Source organism: Pseudopipra pipra, chromosome 3, assembly GCF_036250125.1.
Source record: "Pseudopipra pipra isolate bDixPip1 chromosome 3, bDixPip1.hap1, whole genome shotgun sequence".
Lineage (NCBI taxonomy): Eukaryota > Metazoa > Chordata > Aves > Passeriformes > Pipridae > Pseudopipra > Pseudopipra pipra.
The window spans coordinates 84,401,834-84,423,343 of NC_087551.1; the positions used below are offsets into that span (position 1 = coordinate 84,401,834).

The following is a 21,510-nucleotide window of genomic DNA, read 5'->3' on the forward strand; positions in this document are numbered from 1 at the left end:
ATTGAATTTCATCAGAATATTTTAATCACCTTTTTAACAATATATAATTATTGTTGACAGCAAACCAACAAGAAGAAACACTTCTAGATTAATTAACAGTGACCTATAATTAAACATTGCAGTACTTAGAGATGGAGTGGTCCCTAGATAACATTGCTCTACTTTTAATGAGTGTTTATCATTCTGGTTTGCTTCCCCTGTGGCAGTTATCAAGGTTAGTTACAAAATTTCTTAATTAAATGGAAAAACATAGAAGACACTGTCTTAACAGAAAACAGCTTGAAATATTCATGACTTAAGCATAATCTTAAAGTACGCAGACTCCTTCCCTACAAATTTTTAATCACAGTTTACCTCTTTTCCTTAAGTCATACCTAGACACTAAACTACAGTGCTGTATTCTAGGATTATTCCTGTTCCTTTTCCTCTGAAGACAGAAATATGTGTTATTAAATGTTTATCTTCTCCAACATGTGAATGGCTCAAAAAAATGTGTTTTCAAATTAAGCTTTGATATAGGATTTGTGATTCCTGGTCCAAGCTTCATTAACCAGTTTCTACAGTAATTACGTAAATCTCTTTATTGCACATTTTCAAAATGCAGTCTGACGCTTAAATTAGATTCCTAATGGAATTAAAGGATCACATTCCTACCAAATTCCATATGGAGTTTGGTACCCAGAGTGCTCTGAGGAAATAATCTGACTTTCACCAATTCTGTATTTTCAGATGTCACCAGAAACAGAAAATTCCACCACACTGAAAAAATTCTCTACAATTCCTATTGTTTCAGATTGAAAGCTGAACTAAAAAAATAAGATAACATATAACTAAAAATAAGATAACATAGAAGAGGGAGCTTCATCTTTAAACTATAACATGCTTATAAATTCTTGCTAAAGCTCAACTGGTTCATACAAGTACTATTTCTATGATTACACTATATACAATATGATTATTATATGTAAAGACAAATATTGGTAGAGGTAAAGAATGATCCTTATATAATATGAAATTTTTCTTCAGTAGAAATCCTGATCATCTTCACTGTTGCTTTGCATTGTGCTGCTGGCAAAATATTCTTTATTTGTTTTCTAAGAAGAAAAAAACAATGTTCATGAAAGGTTATATATAAAACATTAAAAGAAGCACCAGAAAAATAAAAAAAAAAAAAAGTGAAAATAAAAAAAAGATCTTGTTTGGTCCCAGTCAAGTCTCTGTACTAGCTGGTCTGAGTAGTTAAAATCAGGCAATCTTGGGAAGGGAGGGAGGTTACCATTGTTTAAATCCTAGGTAAAAATAGAATAGTGATTGGGTTCAAATGAAGGTTGTTCTTAGAGTAACTTGCTCTTACAGATTCTTACTGCCAGTCCAGATACTTCTTATGTTAAAGCACAGTTGCACAAAAATCTCCAAGGGGTACAGAACATCAGAAATGACTACCTGGTAGCATTTTTAGTTGTGATGCAACAATAAAAAAGGTCTTGAAAAATAAAAGGATAAGTATGGACCGCTTACACATGCCAAATATGTAACCAGAATAGTTATCTGGGAAACTGGAGTAGAGCTGTCTGAAAAGTGTATTTACTCACTGCCAGCTCTTGGCCTGGTTAGAGCTATGTGCTTGAAAGAGCATTTCCCAGCACTTTCTGTTTTTCTCCCGCCATGCAGCACTTTCCCTTCCCCACTCACAGTTTGGCATCAGAGTCTGCCAGCCCTGAACACTGCTGCAATTTACTGCTGAGTCATCACATCACATCACATCACTGTCACAGAACATCATCATCACTGCTCTTACAGGAATATTGCAACAGCAACCTCTTGGTATGAGAAAGGAGAGAGGATTCCAAGACATAGGCAGTGGAAGAGCAGAGCATAGTAGGTTCTTTCAGAAAAAGCTATCTTCTTCAAAGGAAGTTCCCTGGGTTTTGTGATCACTGGTTTGGAAACAGCAGAATTAGCATTCCCCATGCTTTCATCTCTGCTCACATGCTATACTTCCAGAGCACCCAAAGGATCAATGTTCGAAGGCAATGGGAACTAGAAGAGACTTCCGTTGTTTATCATGGTGTTGCTGAAGTCTTCTGGGGTTGACAGATGCCACTGCAGAAGGTTAATAAGATGAAAAAAGCTCTTCCAGCTGGACCGTAAGAGGGATTATGTCTGAGCAGCAGATAAACAGATTATTCCAGAAACAGACACTGCTTTTTTTTAAAACTTCGTCACTCTTGTCTTACCACTCCAGTCCCCCAGGCTAGAAGTGTGTGTGTTGAAGGGGCTTGCCCAGCTCTTGCATTCTGGCACCTGTTGCACTCTGCCTAGTTGCAATTCAATACAGTCCAAGGCTGGAGACACCTGAAAAATAATAAGACAAAAGACGTTTGGGGATTTCAGTTCGTTAAGAAAACAGAATTCTTCTACTTGACTGAAATATTCTTATTTCCTGCATGATTGGTCTTGAAAACTGTGAATGATCAATAGACAGCATGCATTTGAAAACTGGATTAATATTTTTGATCATTTGCCTTGCTCTCCAAGTTCAGGGAAGCAGAGGTAAGTTCATGTATTAAAGGTTTAGATTAATTTTACATTGCATATGTTGAGAAACAAAATAATTTCAAGATCAGGAGTTTTCATATTACAGAATTTTGTGTTTGGAGTGTGGTGTTTTGATAATTCAACTAGAGACAGTACAGTTACTGACACACTGTTATAAAGCTGAAAAAGGAAATGTTGGCCTTAATTCTCAAGTATGTTTCCTAGGCTTTACAATCTCAGTAAGAGATGCCATCTAGATTCATTTTAGCTGAATATGTTCTGTTATGACAAAATATAATTTCAAAAACAACTATAATGAAGATGAAAAACAGTTGAAAGAACATCTAAGTGCTGACATTGTAAAAGATGGTCTTTCATCCCGGAAATAAAGAGAAAATAGTAAAGTCTATCTTTGCATTGACTAGCCACTGTCAGAAAAAAAACTTCAAAAACTTTTAGATAGACAAATTCTGGAGGAATACACCATGCTAACAAATATGCAAAAACCAGCAATACTAGTAAGGATTACTGTAATAATAATTGTAAAATGATTTGCAAGAAAACAAATACAGATAACTCCTCTGTACTTAATTCAATAGCTAACGATGACTCATTTTAAAAATATTAAAAAGTTCACAGCAATTTTAAAGTTTCTTCAACAACAAAAAAGAAAAGATGGTGATGTGATTTTTCCTGATTAGTTCTATATTCAGTACATTTAGAGCTTTGGTGAATATGTTTAATTTTGGAGGAGGTTCCTTAATAACATTTACATCTATGCTTTGATATTTACATAATCGAATTAAAAGCCAGCATAACAACTGCTTTATGTGCCCCCAAGTCAATGATTTTTATTTTTATGTCAATCTCAGGCCTGTTAATTAAATGCAAAGAATGTAAAATGATAAAAGAGAAGTATCCTCAATGTTCTCTAAATATTTGTTAAAGAGACAGTGTGAAATACAGTCTGCTGTCAATACTATTTGGAAAGTTTTATTTACACTTTTTGTCTTGCTTTTCTTTGCACAGATTTTCTGTAAGAAATACAGAACACAGTTCTTACATGTCACTTAAATGATGTAAATCTTCTCCAGTGGACAATTAAAGTACTGAAAAAAATCCCTGGAGAAATGTACTGTATAAGTTAACCCTAGATTCATATTGTGCTGCTCTTTGATTTTACTTTTTAATACCATGTAAATAGTGTCATTTAATCATTAATGATACTTTAGAAATGTGGTCAAAAATGAGAGAATGAGTGGTATTTCATGTCTGACAAGAAGAAAAGTTCTATAAAAATGCACTGGGTTTGCATTTAAGTTGCATATTCTATGATGGAAAGAGGTAGAATAAATTCCAGACAATTCATGCATGCTTGATGGCATCATTGTAGTCCATATTTATAATTATGAACTGAGAAAGCAATATTGTTAAAAGTGGGATCGTATAGTTTCACCCCATTGTAAAACACCAGCCAAATGCTGGGAGGCTATCTTGACAGAGAGGAATACAAAATTGTGTATCACCTCCCTAAGAGATGCAGTAGAAGACTTGCTACATAAAATGTTCATCAACACTCAGGAAACCATGACCAGTCATAAACTTTACTTAACATCTCGCTTATGTAGCAATGTTCAAATTTTCTCATTTTTGATGGTTTTCATGTGAATAATTAGAAAAATTCTTCCTCTTTATAAAGTATATATAGTATGCATAAACGTATAATAATTCCTTTTTATTGACATGTAGTCATGCTATGTATAATATTTTTTAACTATGTTATTTCAAATATATGCACACAGATCTCAAAAAACTTAATGGTTGTAGTAAGAAACTTCTTTTTCAGAGCAGAGATGCTTTCAGAACTGTTATTTTATGACTTAGCATTAGGGTCATATACTTAGAGAAAGTGTTTTTCAAAAGTACACAGGCTCTCCCAGTGATTCTATGAATCACTCAGTAGTGAACCTAACACAGATGTTTTGAGGCTTTTTTTGAGTCTATTCAAGTTTGCAGGATATGTAAACTGTGACAGGTTAGGAAATAAGAGACTACGATATAAAATATCCCCATCTTAAATGAAAAAAACATACAGACAATTTCTAAATATTTATAAAGTTAATCAGTTGATATCTTTTCCTCATTTAAAAAACAAAACAAACAAACAAAAAACCAAACAAAACTATCTTAAATTCAAATTCTGCATTTACTCACACTTATATTTCATAAAAAGTGGGTTAACTTTTTAAAAGTGAGGCTTGCTTAGTAATGTCTTTTGGTTCTTCCTCCCATCCATATTTAAGGACTAAAAGAGTGCTTCTTCCAGACATTGGAGGCTGTCCAGGAGCACCTCCAGTTCCACAGTAAACAAACAGGAAACTGTAGGAAGCAAAATAAACACTTTAGAGATACAGCATTCAACTTTGGCCATAATTTTCCCACTGTCCTGACACAAACTGTCTCTAGCAACGGGAAGGGAAAGTGAGGGGAATAAAATCTTTGTGACAGCACAAAATCTGAATAGTAAACCAACGAACATCCAGACTAAATACCAAAATCCAGAGAAGTTTTGAACACTCAAAACTATGCCTTGAGGCTGGATACATCTTGGCATTTGATACTGAGAATGTAAGGGAGCTAGAGCGCGTTCAAGGCTGTTTTGTGTTACTTTTTTATTCAGCAAGCAAATATTCACTATTTACTCAGCCATTCCTTAGGACACAAAGGCTTTGTGTTCGCTCTATGAAATCATTTTAATTCATTCTGACTGACCCCTTCCCGCTAGGCTGTTCCAATTCAGCAACAAATGTTTCAGATCTTCATTACTATAATTGCCCAATAAAAAAAAGGGTTAAGTAAATTTGTTAAGCCAAAGGAAAAGGAAATTCAAAGAACATAAAGCTTCAAAGAAAGAAAGAAAAAGACATCTGCCTTTTGCCCTAATACTATCTTCTACCTTCATCCATAAAACAAGAATTATCAAGTTAAAGTTAGGTTTCTTGGTTGTGCTTATAAACAAATGAAAAGTAAACCTTTTTGTTTCCCCCTTCCCAAGCAAACATAGCACTGCATTTTATATGGGTTTTAACGTACTGATTTTCTGGCTAAAAGCCAAACTTGAATACAAATACTAGAACATTGTCATTGAATCTTAAAGATTAATTCCAGAAATAGTCACACCTGTGACACAAGGATCAGCGAACTATATGTGAATGAACAGCTAGGTATGTGGGATTTTTTCTCTGAAAACACCTGTGGACAAGATCACTATTAATAGGATTTCTCCTTTTACAGGACATTAATTTACAGGCTGTAATAAAATAACCTGAAGTCTTAACCTCCTAGGAAATCCAGATCATTTATCCTATTCTTTATTTCTCAGCTAACTGTGGAGTCCCTATGGCCTCAGCAGTGCACTAAGTGACATGGCCAACACCCATCACATGTAGTCAAACAGTGTCTTCTTTCCAGAGGAAGACAGTTCTTTACAGAAGGAAAACTGTGTATGCATATGCATTCAACTACATGCATTTCAATGTTTTAAAATATTTTATATATGTTTTCCCCCTGCTTTTTTACCTCTGTCCAACCTAGTTCGCTTGGGATTAAAATTAGTTTTCTGCTCATTTTCTATCACACAATTATTCTATTTTTATCAGGAATTAGGTGCACTATCCTGCATGTTCCATGCATTTTGTACTTTGTAAGCCCAGCTGTGCTTTAATTTCTTCCCCTTAGGAATGTGTGATGTTGAATAACACATGTTCTATAAAGAAATATATCTCTCTCTCTCTGCTTTTATATACATGTATGCTAGCATTTAGTCACTGTCAGCTGCTATTTACTGGACAGACACTTCAGAATAGTAACCTATCTGGAAAACATACTATTAACAATCATCTGGGAGTACCCTGCCACCTGCCACAGTGTAGGTGTGTTTTTATACCCTTACATAACAGCACACCTTATCACTGTATGCAAGCATACCACCAGTCTGACAGAGTAACACTATCCTACTCATTTCGTGAAAGCATGAGGACCTGAGGTATAACTCAGAAATTGAAGTCCTGACTTGTAAGAAGCATTGCAGTCATAAAGCAGGACTGCAAAGAGTTTGCTGGGCTGATTCTCAGAGCAACTGCCTAGTCATACAGACATTTGCAAATTAGTAGGACCCAGACTCATAGCTACACTAATTGTACTTAGGCCGCCATGCTTTTCTTTTCAGTGGTGAGGTTCTACCAGCTTTTAAACTTTTACTTTGGTGCAGAGCTGAAATTATCTTCTTACTGGCCACTCTGAATCTTTCAATACCTCTCTCAGATTTTACCCAATTGTATATTAACAATCTTAGTAAGCCAGTTACCTGAAGTACTAGTTTTAGTGGCTATGTTCCAGGTATACCTTTCATACATATGAGTCAACACAGATCATAGAAATCTCAGGAGTTTCAGGTAGGAAACAGCAGTGCACTCATCTTTCATTTTGTGATTTCATGGTGACAGCACAAAACGAAGACGGTTCTAATTGAGTTCTTTTCCCTTTCCTCTTCTCCATCAAAACTAGACAAACAAGTTGCCATGCTTAGATCAAGAATTGGACTAGGTGTCCTCCAAACCAAACTTGGTCTGTGCAGCTTGATACATAACTAAGTTAAATAAGGTTAAGTCCAAGTCACTCCCTGTCAAAATGAGACAGAGTCAATTAGCCAGAGACTGTAGATTGTACTGCAGGATAAGTGACCCTAAAACGTGAGGAAAATCAAACTGTTCCAAATACACAAGCTGAAGCAAAGAGATGGCACTGGGGCTTCTGGCACCTGGAAGCATTCTCTTATGTCAACCATCCTAATTGTCATTGTATTTGAATACAGGTATCTCAATAAGCTCATTCTGCACTAAGACTCTTTGCCGTCTATGTCAATATTTCAATAGTTTTGATAGTGAGTCAAAGTATAACTGCAACTTGAACTTACACTGTGTCACTGGCTTTCTCAGAGGATAGCTGTACATCTCAAGAATGACTACTCAGAAAAATAATAGCAGAGGTGTTCAACTTAGTGTTTCATCACTACAGATTGGATGCATGCCCCCAAGAACTACTTAAACATTTAGAGCATTTTCTTGCATTCCTTGATGTAAACCATATGAGTTAACAGAACAGCCTTTCAGGTCAGATGCTACAAAGATGGTCAAGGAAAAACAAATAGATACACATTTCATATGTCAACATTTAAAAAGTCATTTTCAATGCTGTTTCTAGTCCAGATTCTGGACCTTAAGAAGAATGTTATAGGATTCAGAGGTTGGCAATGAATAGATGCCATAGATGGTCTTTGATATTTTCTAAGAATTCCAGTAGCAGAAGTTCACAGAGTTGATGAATAAAAATTTGTACTTTTCTGTCTGAAAGAGGATGTATAAATTTCTACCTTTAATGAGAGTTATTATGTCTAGGAAAACATGAGTTTCTCATTATATTTTTTCAGGTTGGAAGAAAATGTGTGAAAATCACATGCTGACTCATAAAGATTTCAGCATGTTCAATATTTGTGGTTGGTACAGACAACATTTAATGTTAATGTGGATTCATCATTAGTATAAGACAACTATATTCACAAAATCAGGAAAAGCTTATCAGTGGCATATTATGTTTTCTATTCTCATCTATAATAAGTAGATAATTCATCATAATTATTTTGCCATGAATTGTATAGTTAGCACAATTCAAAGATATTACCAAATTATCTGCTTACAGAGGGAGAAAAGACTATGTTTACCTGCTCCAGGGTCTATGAATAAATTTCATAAAACTGGCTTCAAATTATCTTCTTACCTTTCTTTCTGAAGTTGGTTAACAATTGCATTTCTCCACTTGGCGCAGGAAACCACATGGCTTCGTGTATTTGAGAGGAGGGGAACAGCCAAGGGATTATGATATTTGCTTTAGTTTCTCTGTGTTACCTACTTGCCAAAATTAAATTCTTCACATTTACTGAAATCCAAAAGCACATTGGCTGATGACAGTAGTGACCTTTGGTACCGAAACGTAAATCTAGGTTAATTTAAAGGGTTCTGAAAAAGAACAGTTACCTAATGCCATCTCCTAGCTTTGAATATAAAACCATTAAAACAAAAAGGTTTCAAGTTTACCCGTTTACTAATATCATAGATTTCAAAATAACTTATTCTTCTTCAGATTTGTTTCCATACATGTTCTGTAATGTAGATTGTTTCATTATAACCAAACATTTAGTATTTTTAACGTAAGAATAACAACAGGAATATATCGCGTAAGGATTCATGAGAGCCTTACCTTATTTGAGCACTGTTAACAGTAACTGCATTCCTCATCTTCCATAAACATTTAAAGAAACATCCTCATGCATTTCTGCCAAGAAACAGATTTATGAAAACCCACCATTTTCCTGGATTCTCAAGAAAGAAAATCCCTTGGTACAGATCTATTTTTAAAAATTAACCCAGTCTTTAAAAGGTTGAAAATTATAGAACTTACCTTTTAAGCAGAAGCCAGGAATTCCTCTCCTGTGTCATAGAGAGCTTGAATGCAGCTTGGGAATATGTGTAAGGTGATGTTTTGTCATGGTGAATCCAAGCAAGAGATACAGGGTTCAGACCAGTATTGTCTCCACTGCACAAGCAGGGTCTAGCACTTCCCTGATGTGTAAGGTGATGCTGAGTCTTATATCACAAGATATTAGAGGTACATGAAGGGTTCTGTATTGCTGGGTGTATAACAACCAGCTTGGTGGTACTTGTACGGGAAGTTTGCTGGGAGATGTTGGCCAGCTTACCACAGCTTAACCTTACACTGGAGGCCTGGACCTGGCCCCCAGAGCACTTTGCCACAATGAGATACCCAGGCCTCACTCCACAGGCAGTGTTAGTATTTAGTCACATTTAAGAATGGAATTCACAAACTCAACATACCAAACAGGAATTACCAAACTCGTCTTTGTCAATATTTTTTCTGAGAAATTAGAATTATTCACTTTTAATATAAATGCCTTAGCCCTCTTTCCCTCTTTTAGAAACAGAGGCATTCTCTTCTGACCACAATTCCTCTTCTTCTGAAGCTAAGCATCAAAGTCAGCTGCTTATCTTTCAGCAAAACTTCCCCACAGTAGTGGATACTGCCCTCTTACCCAGCAGTTCACTGGCTAAGTGCACTAAACCTGGGGAACTGAGATCCAAAGTGAGTTCCCTCCTGTGCCTCAGCTACCCCAGTTAGGGACCAGATGAGACCCAACAATCATTTTGGCTGAGTCCCCTTAGTAATTCCTTTCAATATTCTTTCACTGTGTGCATTAAAAACAGTTAAATAATATATTGGACCCAAAGATAACTACAAGCAAGCCATATAATCTTGCGTTTAAGGGCACTGAGCTCTCAGAGACAAGACCTGAACGGATTAAATATTAGCATTAATTTTTCTAACATAGAATTCCATACTCTGAAGTTTTTAAAACTGTGAGCCTTTATGGTTGTAAAAACAAGCTGGGACATGCAACACGAACACAGAGTTACAGTGTCTGAAAAAGCCCTGGCAAAGCAGGCTCGAACACCAAGAGTACAAGAAAAGGGCCTCCACTTTCACATCTGTATAGGAAGATAGACACTGTTGCATGCTTCTCTGAGAGAAGATAGGTGCTGCTTCTAGTACTCACACGGAGGATCTAGGTTGCATTTGATGATAAGGCCCATGCCATATTTTAATCTGTTCCTGCTCATCTAAGCCCCTTTGGCCCAGTTAGACTCTTCACATGCAAATGACCTGAGGAAATATGGCATGACAAAAAATAAAAATTTAAAAGGAATATAAGGAGAGAACATGTCACTGGCAAGTGCCACTAGAACATGGGATCTTCACTATTGCCATGACAGGAGGAGACTAGTTGTAGGTAAGAGTCTAGGATATTACCTCTCTTTGTACTTTCTATGCTTCATCTGGTGTTTACACTGATCAGCCCTTTAAGAAATCTCAAGATCAACTTTCCGTAACCAGTCAGCCACGCTTTGGTTACTGGCTCAGTTATCAACATAGGACTGTTGGCCCCACTATATATTTAGCAGCAACACATTTACAGGATCTTTGCTGAATTAAACTTTATTAGCTTTCCTCATCATATTTCACCAGTTCCCTTAAATAAGCCTTAACTTTTAATTAACAATTATTTTATTTTGTGGGCAATACATCTCATTTATCTATCAAGCATTCCTCTCTATCCTAAGCACATCCACTTATTTTTCAGACTCATCTGCTTTTTCATACATTTCAAACCTTGTGATGATTTAAGGATGGATTACTCAGACTTTTGTCACCCTGAATTTTGCTGCCAAATCTTAAATTGTTACCATATCTTAAATTTTTATATTTGTATACAATAACATCTAAATTTTCTTAGGGCAAACTAAAAGTCTACTGCTAAAATAATGCTGTCGGTAAACGTTCCTACACAGAAATTGTCTACATTGCTGAAAAAAACCCAAACTACCAACACCAAAATTGGAGGTCTCCCAAAACTGATACTATTAGAAAGAGAAATTAATAAAGCTGTATAGAGAAGCATCCACTACAGTTATACAAAAAGGTATGAATATGAGCTTCTTGCTTCTGTGTTTATAAAAGCAAATTTAAAAACAACTAAACAACAAGCCCCCCCAATGCTGACCAGTTATCCAAATGGCTTTAAACTCTTTCTCTAGAATCCAGTTCAACAATGTTGTGCTTTTCCTTTTTCATTATGCAGATTATTAAAAACACATAAGAATTCTCACCTTTGAAAAATATTCCTCCTGCCTTGTTATTTTAGTTACGGTATAAATTTGATAACACAGCTCTCAAGAGACACAGAGGAGAGGCCTGACCTAATTCCACAGATTTCAGATTTTTATTTTGTGAAATGAATACTATTTATCTGCCTGAAAACAAAACCTGAAGAACAGAACTATGCACTTGAGAGATCAGTATGGATATCAAAGCAATTTGATTAGATCCCATATGAATTAGATTGCTGTATCATATTTTGGAAATTGCTTTATGGTATTTTGGAAAAATTTTGTTATATTTGTTTGAGTTCAGGACTAGAGGTCAGGAACTTCAGATTTTAATAACAGCTGACAGAGACTATGCAGACAAAACTGCCTCAATATTTTTTCTCAAGTATGGCACCTGGAAAATGAGGACAATGGTGTAGATTCTTTCACGTGAGAATAAAGGAGGAGAATTACAGCTTTGGTTAAGACATCTTGGAGAATAAGCTGAAGTACACTAAACTGTTAGCAGACTTATATAGTTGTTCGCCCTTCTGGCCTAAAACTATCAAAGAAAACTCAAAATCTTAAATATAACTCTTAAAGGTAAAACCAAGTTAAACAACAGAGTTAAATAAGAAAAAGTCAAACTGGACAGTGTTTATTTAGGGTAAACTTTGAATATTTTAATTACATATGTTTATTTCAGAAAAAAGATTGAGGACAAAAAAATTTAGAAAGATTACTTATTTTAACAAAAGCATACCAGCATAGTATCATTGGGATTTTTTACATGATCAAATGATGTACCCTGTAAAATTGCACCTCTCCAGTTTACTCTATTACCATATTGTATGGTAATATTGGGCAATCATATGCAGAGAAGGGCTGATGCTTTCTCCAATTCAAATTTTGTTTAAGTTTAGTTAAAAAGTGATTTCAAGGAATTATGATAATAAGAGTTATTCTAGTAATGGAAATTTACTAACCAGAAGGTATAAATTAAATTACACCTATTACAATAGAGATACTTTAGAAACAGACCCTCAAAAAAAAAAAAAAAAAAAAGTGAACATTGAAGGGAAAGAATGAAAAGAGAAAGAATTTAAAGCCATCCAAAATTGGCTGGCAGAACAGCTCTAACTGAAGCAGAAAAAGTATGGTCATTTTCTCAGCCTGAAAAGCCCAAAAAGGGACTCTAACCTAGAAAGTTTGAAATCATTACAACAATCATTTGAAAAGAATCTCCTTTGTCAGTCTCATGAACAGTATAGTTCTTAATTCAAGTTAATGACTTAGGGATAAATCCTGGAGAAGAAGTAAATCCTTCAAGAAAGGCCTCTGCTTCATACAAAAGCTATCGAAGAGCTTAGTGACAAAATCCTCTGCCCCAGTTGGTCAGGCTGCCTGGGCAGCTGGTCTATTGCAGTTAATATACATTGCAAAAGGTACACCTTGTAAAAGGACTTACAACTGGCTACCTTCCATGTGGATATTTGGTCTTTTCTTCTAGGGTATTTCAGGGGTCTTCTTTGAGGTTTCAATGGCATTGGATTTGTTCTCTCATCCCATGTATCATTCAAATAACTCAGTGTCTCAGTTGATGCAGTGTTTGGCTACTTGTGGTTTCTGATTAACTTAGCGATGCGTTTTCACAGTTTTTAAGCAGTTTCTGGTTCATGATCAGACATTAATGTGGAAAAATTACTTCCATTTCATTTAACGTCAAACATTATATGACTGCATCATCATTTTAAATTACCTTGCAACAATTAGACAGTTACAGGTCTACAGATTGCTGCCTCTGGCATGCATTACAAAACCTTATGATAACCTACTGCCCTTATTTTATAACTTCCTTTCTTTCAGACAATATTCATTGTAATCAACCAGTAGACTTTTTGCTCTATCAGAGTAGCACCTATATCAAAATATAGATGTCACTACTATGATTTCTACACTGTAAACACTGGATGTTCATTTTGAAGTTAAATAAGAACGGAGACAAATAGATGCACATACATATGTATACTGACATACATGGTGGAACTTTCCGCATTCTTTATTTCAAGTACTATTCTTTCTGTAACAGTACGCTTTTCAAATGTTTTTCTTTATCATTTATCTGCCTACTTTTAACATTTAATTAACACAATTCCAAATTGTCAAGATAATGTGGTTTTAACCTTCCTTATTTTCTCTTGATTTGCCTAAGAACATGATAATTAGTGTTTGTTATATGCAGCATGACATTTCTTCTTTCTCCAGCAAACTGCTAATCTTTTACTTTTTTTGATAGTGCTGCTCTTACTGAATTTATTCCTTTTTAATATGATTATTTCCTTTTATTCTTCTGTTACAAGATTTTAAACCATTTTTCAAAGTATTTTTTTCATTTGGTTCATCAGGATTCAGGAACACATATACCTTGTTTAAAGTTTTGCAGTTCTTTCAAAATGTCCTTTACTCTGTTTACATTTCTCTTTAATTTTTATGTGTAATTACTGTATCAAATGTATTAAAAGGCAACTAAAAAGGTATTTCCAAATAATTGTAACATCTTTATTAATATCTATACAAAATTTTGGAATACAGTCTAAAAGATACTGTTTGTCACATGATCCTGCAAAATGCTATATTTCAGCTCATTTAAATGTGTACTTTATATGCTATTTTTTATCATCAACATTTTACATTAACTTTAGCTGCTATGTCATGTAATACCAAATCACAAATACTTAGGAAGTGGAACTAAATTAGTCATGACTTTTCGCATGCCTTTTGTGATGGGAGTTCTTGTACTTGAGCCTATTTGGACACTCTAGAAGCATTTCCATTTTTCATAGCTGAATAGCTCCATAAGTAAATTCTAGATTTTCAATTCCCACTCACTGGTTTCACTTTTTTCAACTGTAGTTGTTCCACTTTGCCAGGAATTGTTGAAGATCTATTGAAATACAATGCCAGAGCTTCCACAGCACCTATCAACCAGTTGTAAAGAAACAACTGTAGTCTGTTCTAGCTAATACTTCAATTTATGTGAGGGAAGGATGGAGGAGCGCAATGTGGAGTAAAAGCGAGAGACTGGAAACAGCTCTTTCTTTTCCCAAGGGCAATAAAACTCCTGTTCAACTTTTGAAAGCTTCAGGGTCCAGTTCTTGGGATAGGTTCAAGACTATGAACCTGATGTGAAGGGAGATGTGCCTTGAAGCCCAAAGGAACTGTAAGAATATCTTAAAGGGTGGAGATTTAAGGTACAAAAATTTCTCATTTAACTTCTCTGATAGTGTAGACACCTACTTACACTGTAGACTGATACAGATATTCTTTATTTTCCCCAGGCTCCAGACCATTACTTATCACTGCACTGTAAAGTTCCCTACAGGTCAATATGCTCACAAATGAGATGTTGTAGCACAAAGTTCAAGCACTTAAGTGTCCTTTGTGGATCTAATCTAAAGTCGCTTTTGAAAACAGGATTTAGGGCTTCTGACACTTTTACCCTATGTGTCCTGGGGTCACGTGTTGAGATATAAGGAAATTAATTGCCAGGTCTCTTGAGCCCCAGTTCCCCCATGTGATCACAGGATGCTTCTCCTCAGCACACTAATTTGGTCAGGGCATTGACACCACTATAATGTAACAAAAAGGACTCTCAAGTTTATGCCCATTTTCCAGACATGAACTTGCCTTGGATACCTACTGCCTATGCAAAGTATGTTTATGTACGTGGTTATTTTTATCTTTTCCAGAAATTCCTAATAAAATAAACCATGCTGAAGCCAAACATCTTGCAGACGCCTCAGGGTCAGACAAAACTGAAAGAACAACAAAGAGGTCCAGAGTATCAACCATAAGGCGGATATTTGACATGGCAAAGCACCGAACAAAGAGGTCGTCCTTCTTCTCAACTGGTGTGAAAGTTTGCCCACAAGAATCTGTGAAGCAGATTTTAGCCAGTCACCAAGCTTACTATAGATTAAGAGGTAAGATGATTATTGTAGCATGTACTTCCTCCTGCAAAGTGTTTCTTTTAATTGAGGAAACACAGTAATTTTCCAGAATCTTGTTCTTCACCTTTAAGCAGTGTATGTGCTATTTGCTTTATGGTTTATTTCACCATAGATAAGCATAACATAGATAAAGTTACATGTGCATCAGCAGGGTTCAAGACAGACAGTTACCAGAAGAAAATAAAAAAATGCACTCAAAGGACTAATGAACTTGGAGTAATTGCATAATGTTCTAGCATGGCTGATCGTGAAGACCAAATTGTGCTTGCATTACTGTGTAAAGATGTACCACCTTTCTCATAAGTGCAGCAGGTACCATCGTTGCAAGTCTGAATTAATCTCACCAGTAAGACAAACAGTGAAAGTATTAAGTGGTCATTGCATAAATATGTTGGTGTATCTGTAGATACAGTAAGTCTGTAGCAGTGTTAGTATACAACAAACACTCATAATTGTCAGCAGGTCATGAAAAGAACTTAGTCTTATTTTCAAAAGGTCTCAAATATTTCTTCTGCCTTTTCTCAACTAATTCGCTCTCTCCCCAGCCCTTTTTCACTTCCCTTCCCCATAGAGAGCCTATAGAGTTACGACTCCAATTCTAGGTCCCTAGAGAGCATGGTGCAAATAGGCTCCTGGTTTTCATATTTTCTCTCTTCCTCCCTCTATCCCTTCCAGTCTTTCACTCAGTGACTGTTTTAATTTGTATTAGAAAAATGCATATTTTTGCACTGCTGCTAGACAGTCCAAAGCTAATTCTAAAACCTAGTCAGCATTTCTGGAATGCAAGTATCCAAGGCAACATCTGCTCTCTAAATCTCCTCTGCTTATCTGTTTTTCCTCTATATTGGTCTCCAACCATTAACATACATCCATGTAACTTGGCTCCTCCTTGGCTCTCTTTTAGATAGCTCTCTCTGAAAAGAAACCTGGATGTAGAGCTGCAAAACTTTTACTCCAGCAGCCACTTGCTACAAGCAGCATAGGAAAATTACACCAATGTCTGTAGCTATTCCTATAGATACAAAAGTATTTGGTCTCCATTGTAGCATCCTGTGCGCACTAGAGAGAACTCAGAAATGTGTTAAAGACGTTGATCCAAGAAGCATTTCTTAAATTCAAATTAATCCTGAAAGTCCCTGAAACTCACTGGTTACATCCCAAATGGGGCTGAAAACAAGCTGTCCTGAAACAGGCTGGTATCATTAGCTTGAACTCAAAGAACCGTACGTATGACCCTTTCTTTTAAAAAAACTGAATATGACAATACTACCAACTTTTTGGAGAGCAGCACATCACCTGGACTCTATAAGTCTTGTAGCGCAGGCAGGTTTAAACTTACATCTCCTTTTCCTCAGCAGTGTTCTACACTCACAAAATTCTCTGAACAGGTGTCATCTAGTTCTTCAACTGAAACCTGAGTACTTCCCCAAAAAGGAAGCAATCAGATGACTGCAGCTGAATAATTTGTACACTCGTTCAGAAAAAGGTGTTTCTGCTCCCTTGAATAGTTGCACATATTGCATTACAGTATCCTTCATTAAAACCTCAAAAAAATTTTTCCTGCAAGGAAAGATCACAATCCTTGAATCTGTAACCACACTACAAGCCTTCATGGAAAGGTAATCTGGTATCCATGCTGGAGCCTTACAGCCTGTGCCTATCTGTGGCACAATCTTACCTTCATTTTGTTTCATACATATACTTTCAGGTCTGTTCTTTTCTGTGTCTAAAGTCTAGGAGATCACTTCTACCCCTCCAAGTCCCATGACACGTTTAGAACAGTAATAGCACTGTGGATCATATCAGTCTTCTAGAGAATTTTTCTGCTTTCTAAGAAAAATTACACTTTTTTTTTTTTTTTAACACACACAAATATACTTCCAGGAATGAGCACATGACACAAAAGAGTTCAAATATAGGAGCTCAGACAGTTTCTATTGGATAACCTGAGGCTACTGTGACCCTACACCAACTCTGAAACAATACACTATAGCATAAGTCACAATGAGGACAGTCCCTCATGTGGGGCAAACTGGGTGAAAGCACAGAGTCATCTACAACACCTCCTCAACTGGTCATGTGTCACGTTTATCTGGTAACTGGATTACTTATCATCAGATAGTATATCTTTATTCAGCAGTTGCCGCTCAGAGAAACAGATACTGGAGAGTTGCAAGAAAAAGAGGATAGAAAGTAGCTTTAACTGCTAGCTCATAATGAATAAATCTCCTCAAAAGACAGCCTGTTCCTTTTTAATAGTCTGAGCACATCTGCTGCACATGCAGCTGCTCTACGGGGAGGGCAGGCTGCTCCTGAGGTATTATTGAGGGGCTCTAACCCAGCTGGGTGAGTACATCCCTACAGCAAGTTTAGAGTATACCTAGAGAAATGACTGCACTAATTTCAGAGACATCGATAATGCAGATAATGAACTCACTCTAAGTCAAAGTAGCTATCAAGTACTGAAAATAAATGACCCATCTCACAGTAATGAGCTTTGCAAAGTAAAGTGCTACAGGCAACAGCTTTTAAATTGCAAGTTTCTGTTAAAATGGTTTTTCTAATAAGTTTGAAAATTCCTCTCTCTAAAAGCATTTAATTTTAACCAACATTTCGAAGTGTGTTCCTTCATTTTGAGTGATGAATGTGTAAACGTGCAAATACCAAATCACTTTTAAAAGGCTTTCAAGTTTACTTTTTGGTAGAAAGCATCCATCCCCAGCCCCTTTCTTCTTACTCAGTCTGCCAGGAAGCTGTGTGGGAAGCCTTTCGTATTTTTCTGGATCGGATTCCTGATACTTCTGAATATCAGAACTGGGTTACTGCCTGCCAGAGGGAAACCTTTTGCATATTCGACATTGGCAAAAACTTCAGCAATTCCCAAGAGCATCTGGAAATAATCCAACGGGTAAGGATTACTGACACTTGTTTATAAACTGGGAGAGACTTCCAAGTCCCTCCCTATCTGCTTATTTAAGGGCAAAGTATTGCTCAGGAGGAGGAGGGGGCATATCTTAGAAGAAAAATATACAACAATAGTAAAAAAAAGAGCTAACAGGTTTCTGCTCTATCTGGTTGGATACACCCACTAGTAAAATGCTGTTTTTCTTAATCTTTTTGCAGCGAGTGAAACATAGAACCTTCCAGGAAAGGTAAGTAGCACAAGTAGAACCTTGTCACTTGATGTTACTGCCTTTTTTAAAAAAGATATGTGTAGATGTGTGTGGATGTGAACAGATATACAGACAGCATTGTGGTGTATTTGGCTCGTGCTGTGAGAGAGGTGTATACTGTATGTACCATAGTACACAGCAATTGAATCACAAATAATGGAGGTGGCCAAATGTCTGAGTTACCTGTTCACTTCGAGACACCACATAATGTTTTCTCAGACTAATGTGAGCATGAAACTCTGTCAGAGACATGGCTCTACATTAGACCAGTGTTGATTGGGAGTATGACAAAAGTTGCTATATAGTTTCTCATATAGGAAAGTCCAAGAGCTTAACAAAGGTTTATCTGAGAGGCTTCATTAAGCAATAATATAAAAACTCTATGCCTTCACTTTAGCCTTCTCCTGTATTTTTACACATCATGACAGTGTCAACTAATGTGATACTTTCTTCTACAAACTCTTTGAAAGAAATATGCTTCTGGCAACACTCAGAAGTCTGAGAATGGCAGGATTAAAGTTGAAATACTGAACTCTGTCTCTCTGCATATAAATACTGTAGTAAACCCAGACAAATCATTGTCCATAACTCCTCTGAATAATGTATTATTTTTTCCTTCAAGTTTTTTTGATTTTCAGGACGTTTTCAGGCAAATAATCTTTTGCATTCGTAAGTTACACTGTCTCATGATCACAGAGATCTTATGTGTCTTTGTTCATTCCAACATGAGAGATCTGAGGGCTTTTTCTCAGAAATGTATTTTTAATAATGTAGGCCCTAATTAAACTCCCCTGGAAGGCCAAAGGGAGGTCTTTTCATTCAGTCTAGTGCAAACAGCAGCAGCAAGGCATTAAGTGACTGATCTCTCTTAAATTCTTTGTCAACAGTATGGTTTTCCCTAGAAATAATTGAGAAGATGAAGTAAATGCTATGAAATTACGCATATTTTAGTGGGAAATACAGCCAACCATGATTATGCATGGTTGGACTTCATCTTTACTATTATGTGGTTTGGGAAACATTTTGTATCTTCTGTAGATGCCACATAGATCAGTCTCCAGTTAAAACACAACACATAATTAGTTAGCATCGTGAAAACATTATAAATAGTACTTTTGTTCTCACTGCATAAGATATCCAGAGGATGTGGTAAATCAGTTGTTTGTTGTTCATGTTCTTTATTTATGTTCTTAAACATCTCGGTTGGTCCCGTATAGAAATGTATCTCATACATCTTTTCTGTCTACACTGCAGGCTTTATGCTATCTCAGTTAACACCACATCACACATTTACAACACCCTTATTCTTTCACTCATACCAGTTTTCACAAACACTGCATCTGTGCACACTGTAGAAATTTTGAGGAATTCTATTCTCATTTATTTCAAAGACTGGTTTTTTTATTTTATGCTGTGGGTTTTTTCCACACCCTACTTAGAACTCAAAACAATTGAAATTCTTCGCACCCCAATTTCAGGAAAGAAAAATCTCAAAATGTCCCTAAGAAAATACATATCTAAAAATCTAAATTTTCCCAAAAGCTCAATGAATAAAAATTTGGTTTTAGAGCAGAAATTATTCCATAACCTTAACAGCAGGAATATCTAATACATGTATAATAAAATGTACTTAGATATACATACTAGTTCTGCTTTTCAGGCAAGCCAACAGTTGCAATTGCAAAAGGTATTCATTACCTCATGGCTGTAAAACTTACAACAGAAAATAATATCAACAATACAAAACCAAACCCTGTGATACAAGGCAGACAACCTTACATCATACCCACCATACTCTTTCTTGGGTTTTCAGCTGTCTTCCATGGGGACCATGGCAGGCATTAACCCATGAACATTACATCTCATAGTAATCTGGATCCAGGAATCTGACTTGAAACTATCATTATTTGGAAGCATTCTTATGATATTATAATGCAGGCCAACAACTGAAAAATAAATACATCCATCCTCTCCTCAAACCATACCATATAAAACTCTCTTGGTACCGTGAAATGTCCACTGGTCCTAAAATTAGGAGAGGCCCAAAGCTCTCACTGAACTATACTGACAGGATGAGATATAGCAAAGGAGACAAAAGTTGGTTTAGATGGTGTACAAGAAGTCTTGCTTCCATTTTAGACAGTGGTCTACCATTCCTTAACCTCAAAGGGAAACAAAAACAGACCCAGTGCACTGATTTAATCTCTGTAATCCCATCCCTCCAGTTGCATGGATAAAATCAGTCATGAAATCTCATGAGCAGATTCCTAACAGGACGGATAGTCCTTGCTGGAGGAATATATCAAATCAGTATTTTTGTAAGAGCAAATATTCAACTGAAGTAGAGAAAACAAAATACATAAGCTGTCGAATAAAAAATATGATCTACTGTTCCACTGCCTTTTTAACTGGCTTACAAAATATTCCATTAGAAATAACTTCACTCATTTAAACCACACTTCTATATTTCTAAATTTTTTTACACTTTTTTCATTGCCAGTACAGTATGGAGATAATTAAATCACTCATTTATTTTTGATTGATAGGAAAGATGAAATATCCGCAGAGAAAATAGGAGGCAAAAAGGTGGAAGAAATTCCTTCCATTTCTACAGGTAAAATCAAGTCTGCTTTTTGTGTGTCTGTCCTTTAAATAGAATTGCTAAAGTCAGTCATTCTTAGGTCCTAAAAGGCAGTAGAATGCCTTTTAGGCATGAATGCAGTAGAAGCATGACAAGTTCAGCGAAGTATGATGAAAATGTTTTTAACAAAATAATCTTTATGAAGCAACTTTTATCTCTTTGCAGCATGTCTGCTACTCAAATGTAGCATTCCAAGTTGACTTTTGCCTTCAGTCACACACATGCAATGCTACTGATGTTTGACCTGGAAGAAAGTCTGTCTATTGTATAAAACATAGCAGCTTTACCCATGCCATAAGTCACGGCCACCTTCCAGTGGCACAGGCTTGTGCTCAGACACACCCTCCTTAAGGAAAGCTGCTCCAGTGAGC

The 21,510-nt window shown here is 36.1% G+C and overlaps 1 protein-coding gene across 2 annotated transcripts in view; it reads left to right on the plus strand.

The window, feature by feature from the left end:
• Positions 1-2,215: 2,215 nt before the first annotated feature.
• The window catches only part of IMPG1 (interphotoreceptor matrix proteoglycan 1), a 56,554-nt gene continuing 37,259 nt past the window's right edge, over positions 2,216-21,510 (plus strand). For both annotated transcript variants that reach the window (XM_064650104.1, XM_064650103.1), the window contains exons 1-5: positions 2,216-2,553; positions 15,065-15,298; positions 18,067-18,233; positions 18,449-18,477; positions 21,045-21,112. In XM_064650104.1, coding sequence (XP_064506174.1) covers positions 2,487-2,553; positions 15,065-15,298; positions 18,067-18,233; positions 18,449-18,477; positions 21,045-21,112 — 565 coding nt within the window. In that variant the 5' untranslated portion in view covers positions 2,216-2,486. The remainder of the gene's footprint in view (positions 2,554-15,064; positions 15,299-18,066; positions 18,234-18,448; positions 18,478-21,044; positions 21,113-21,510) is intronic.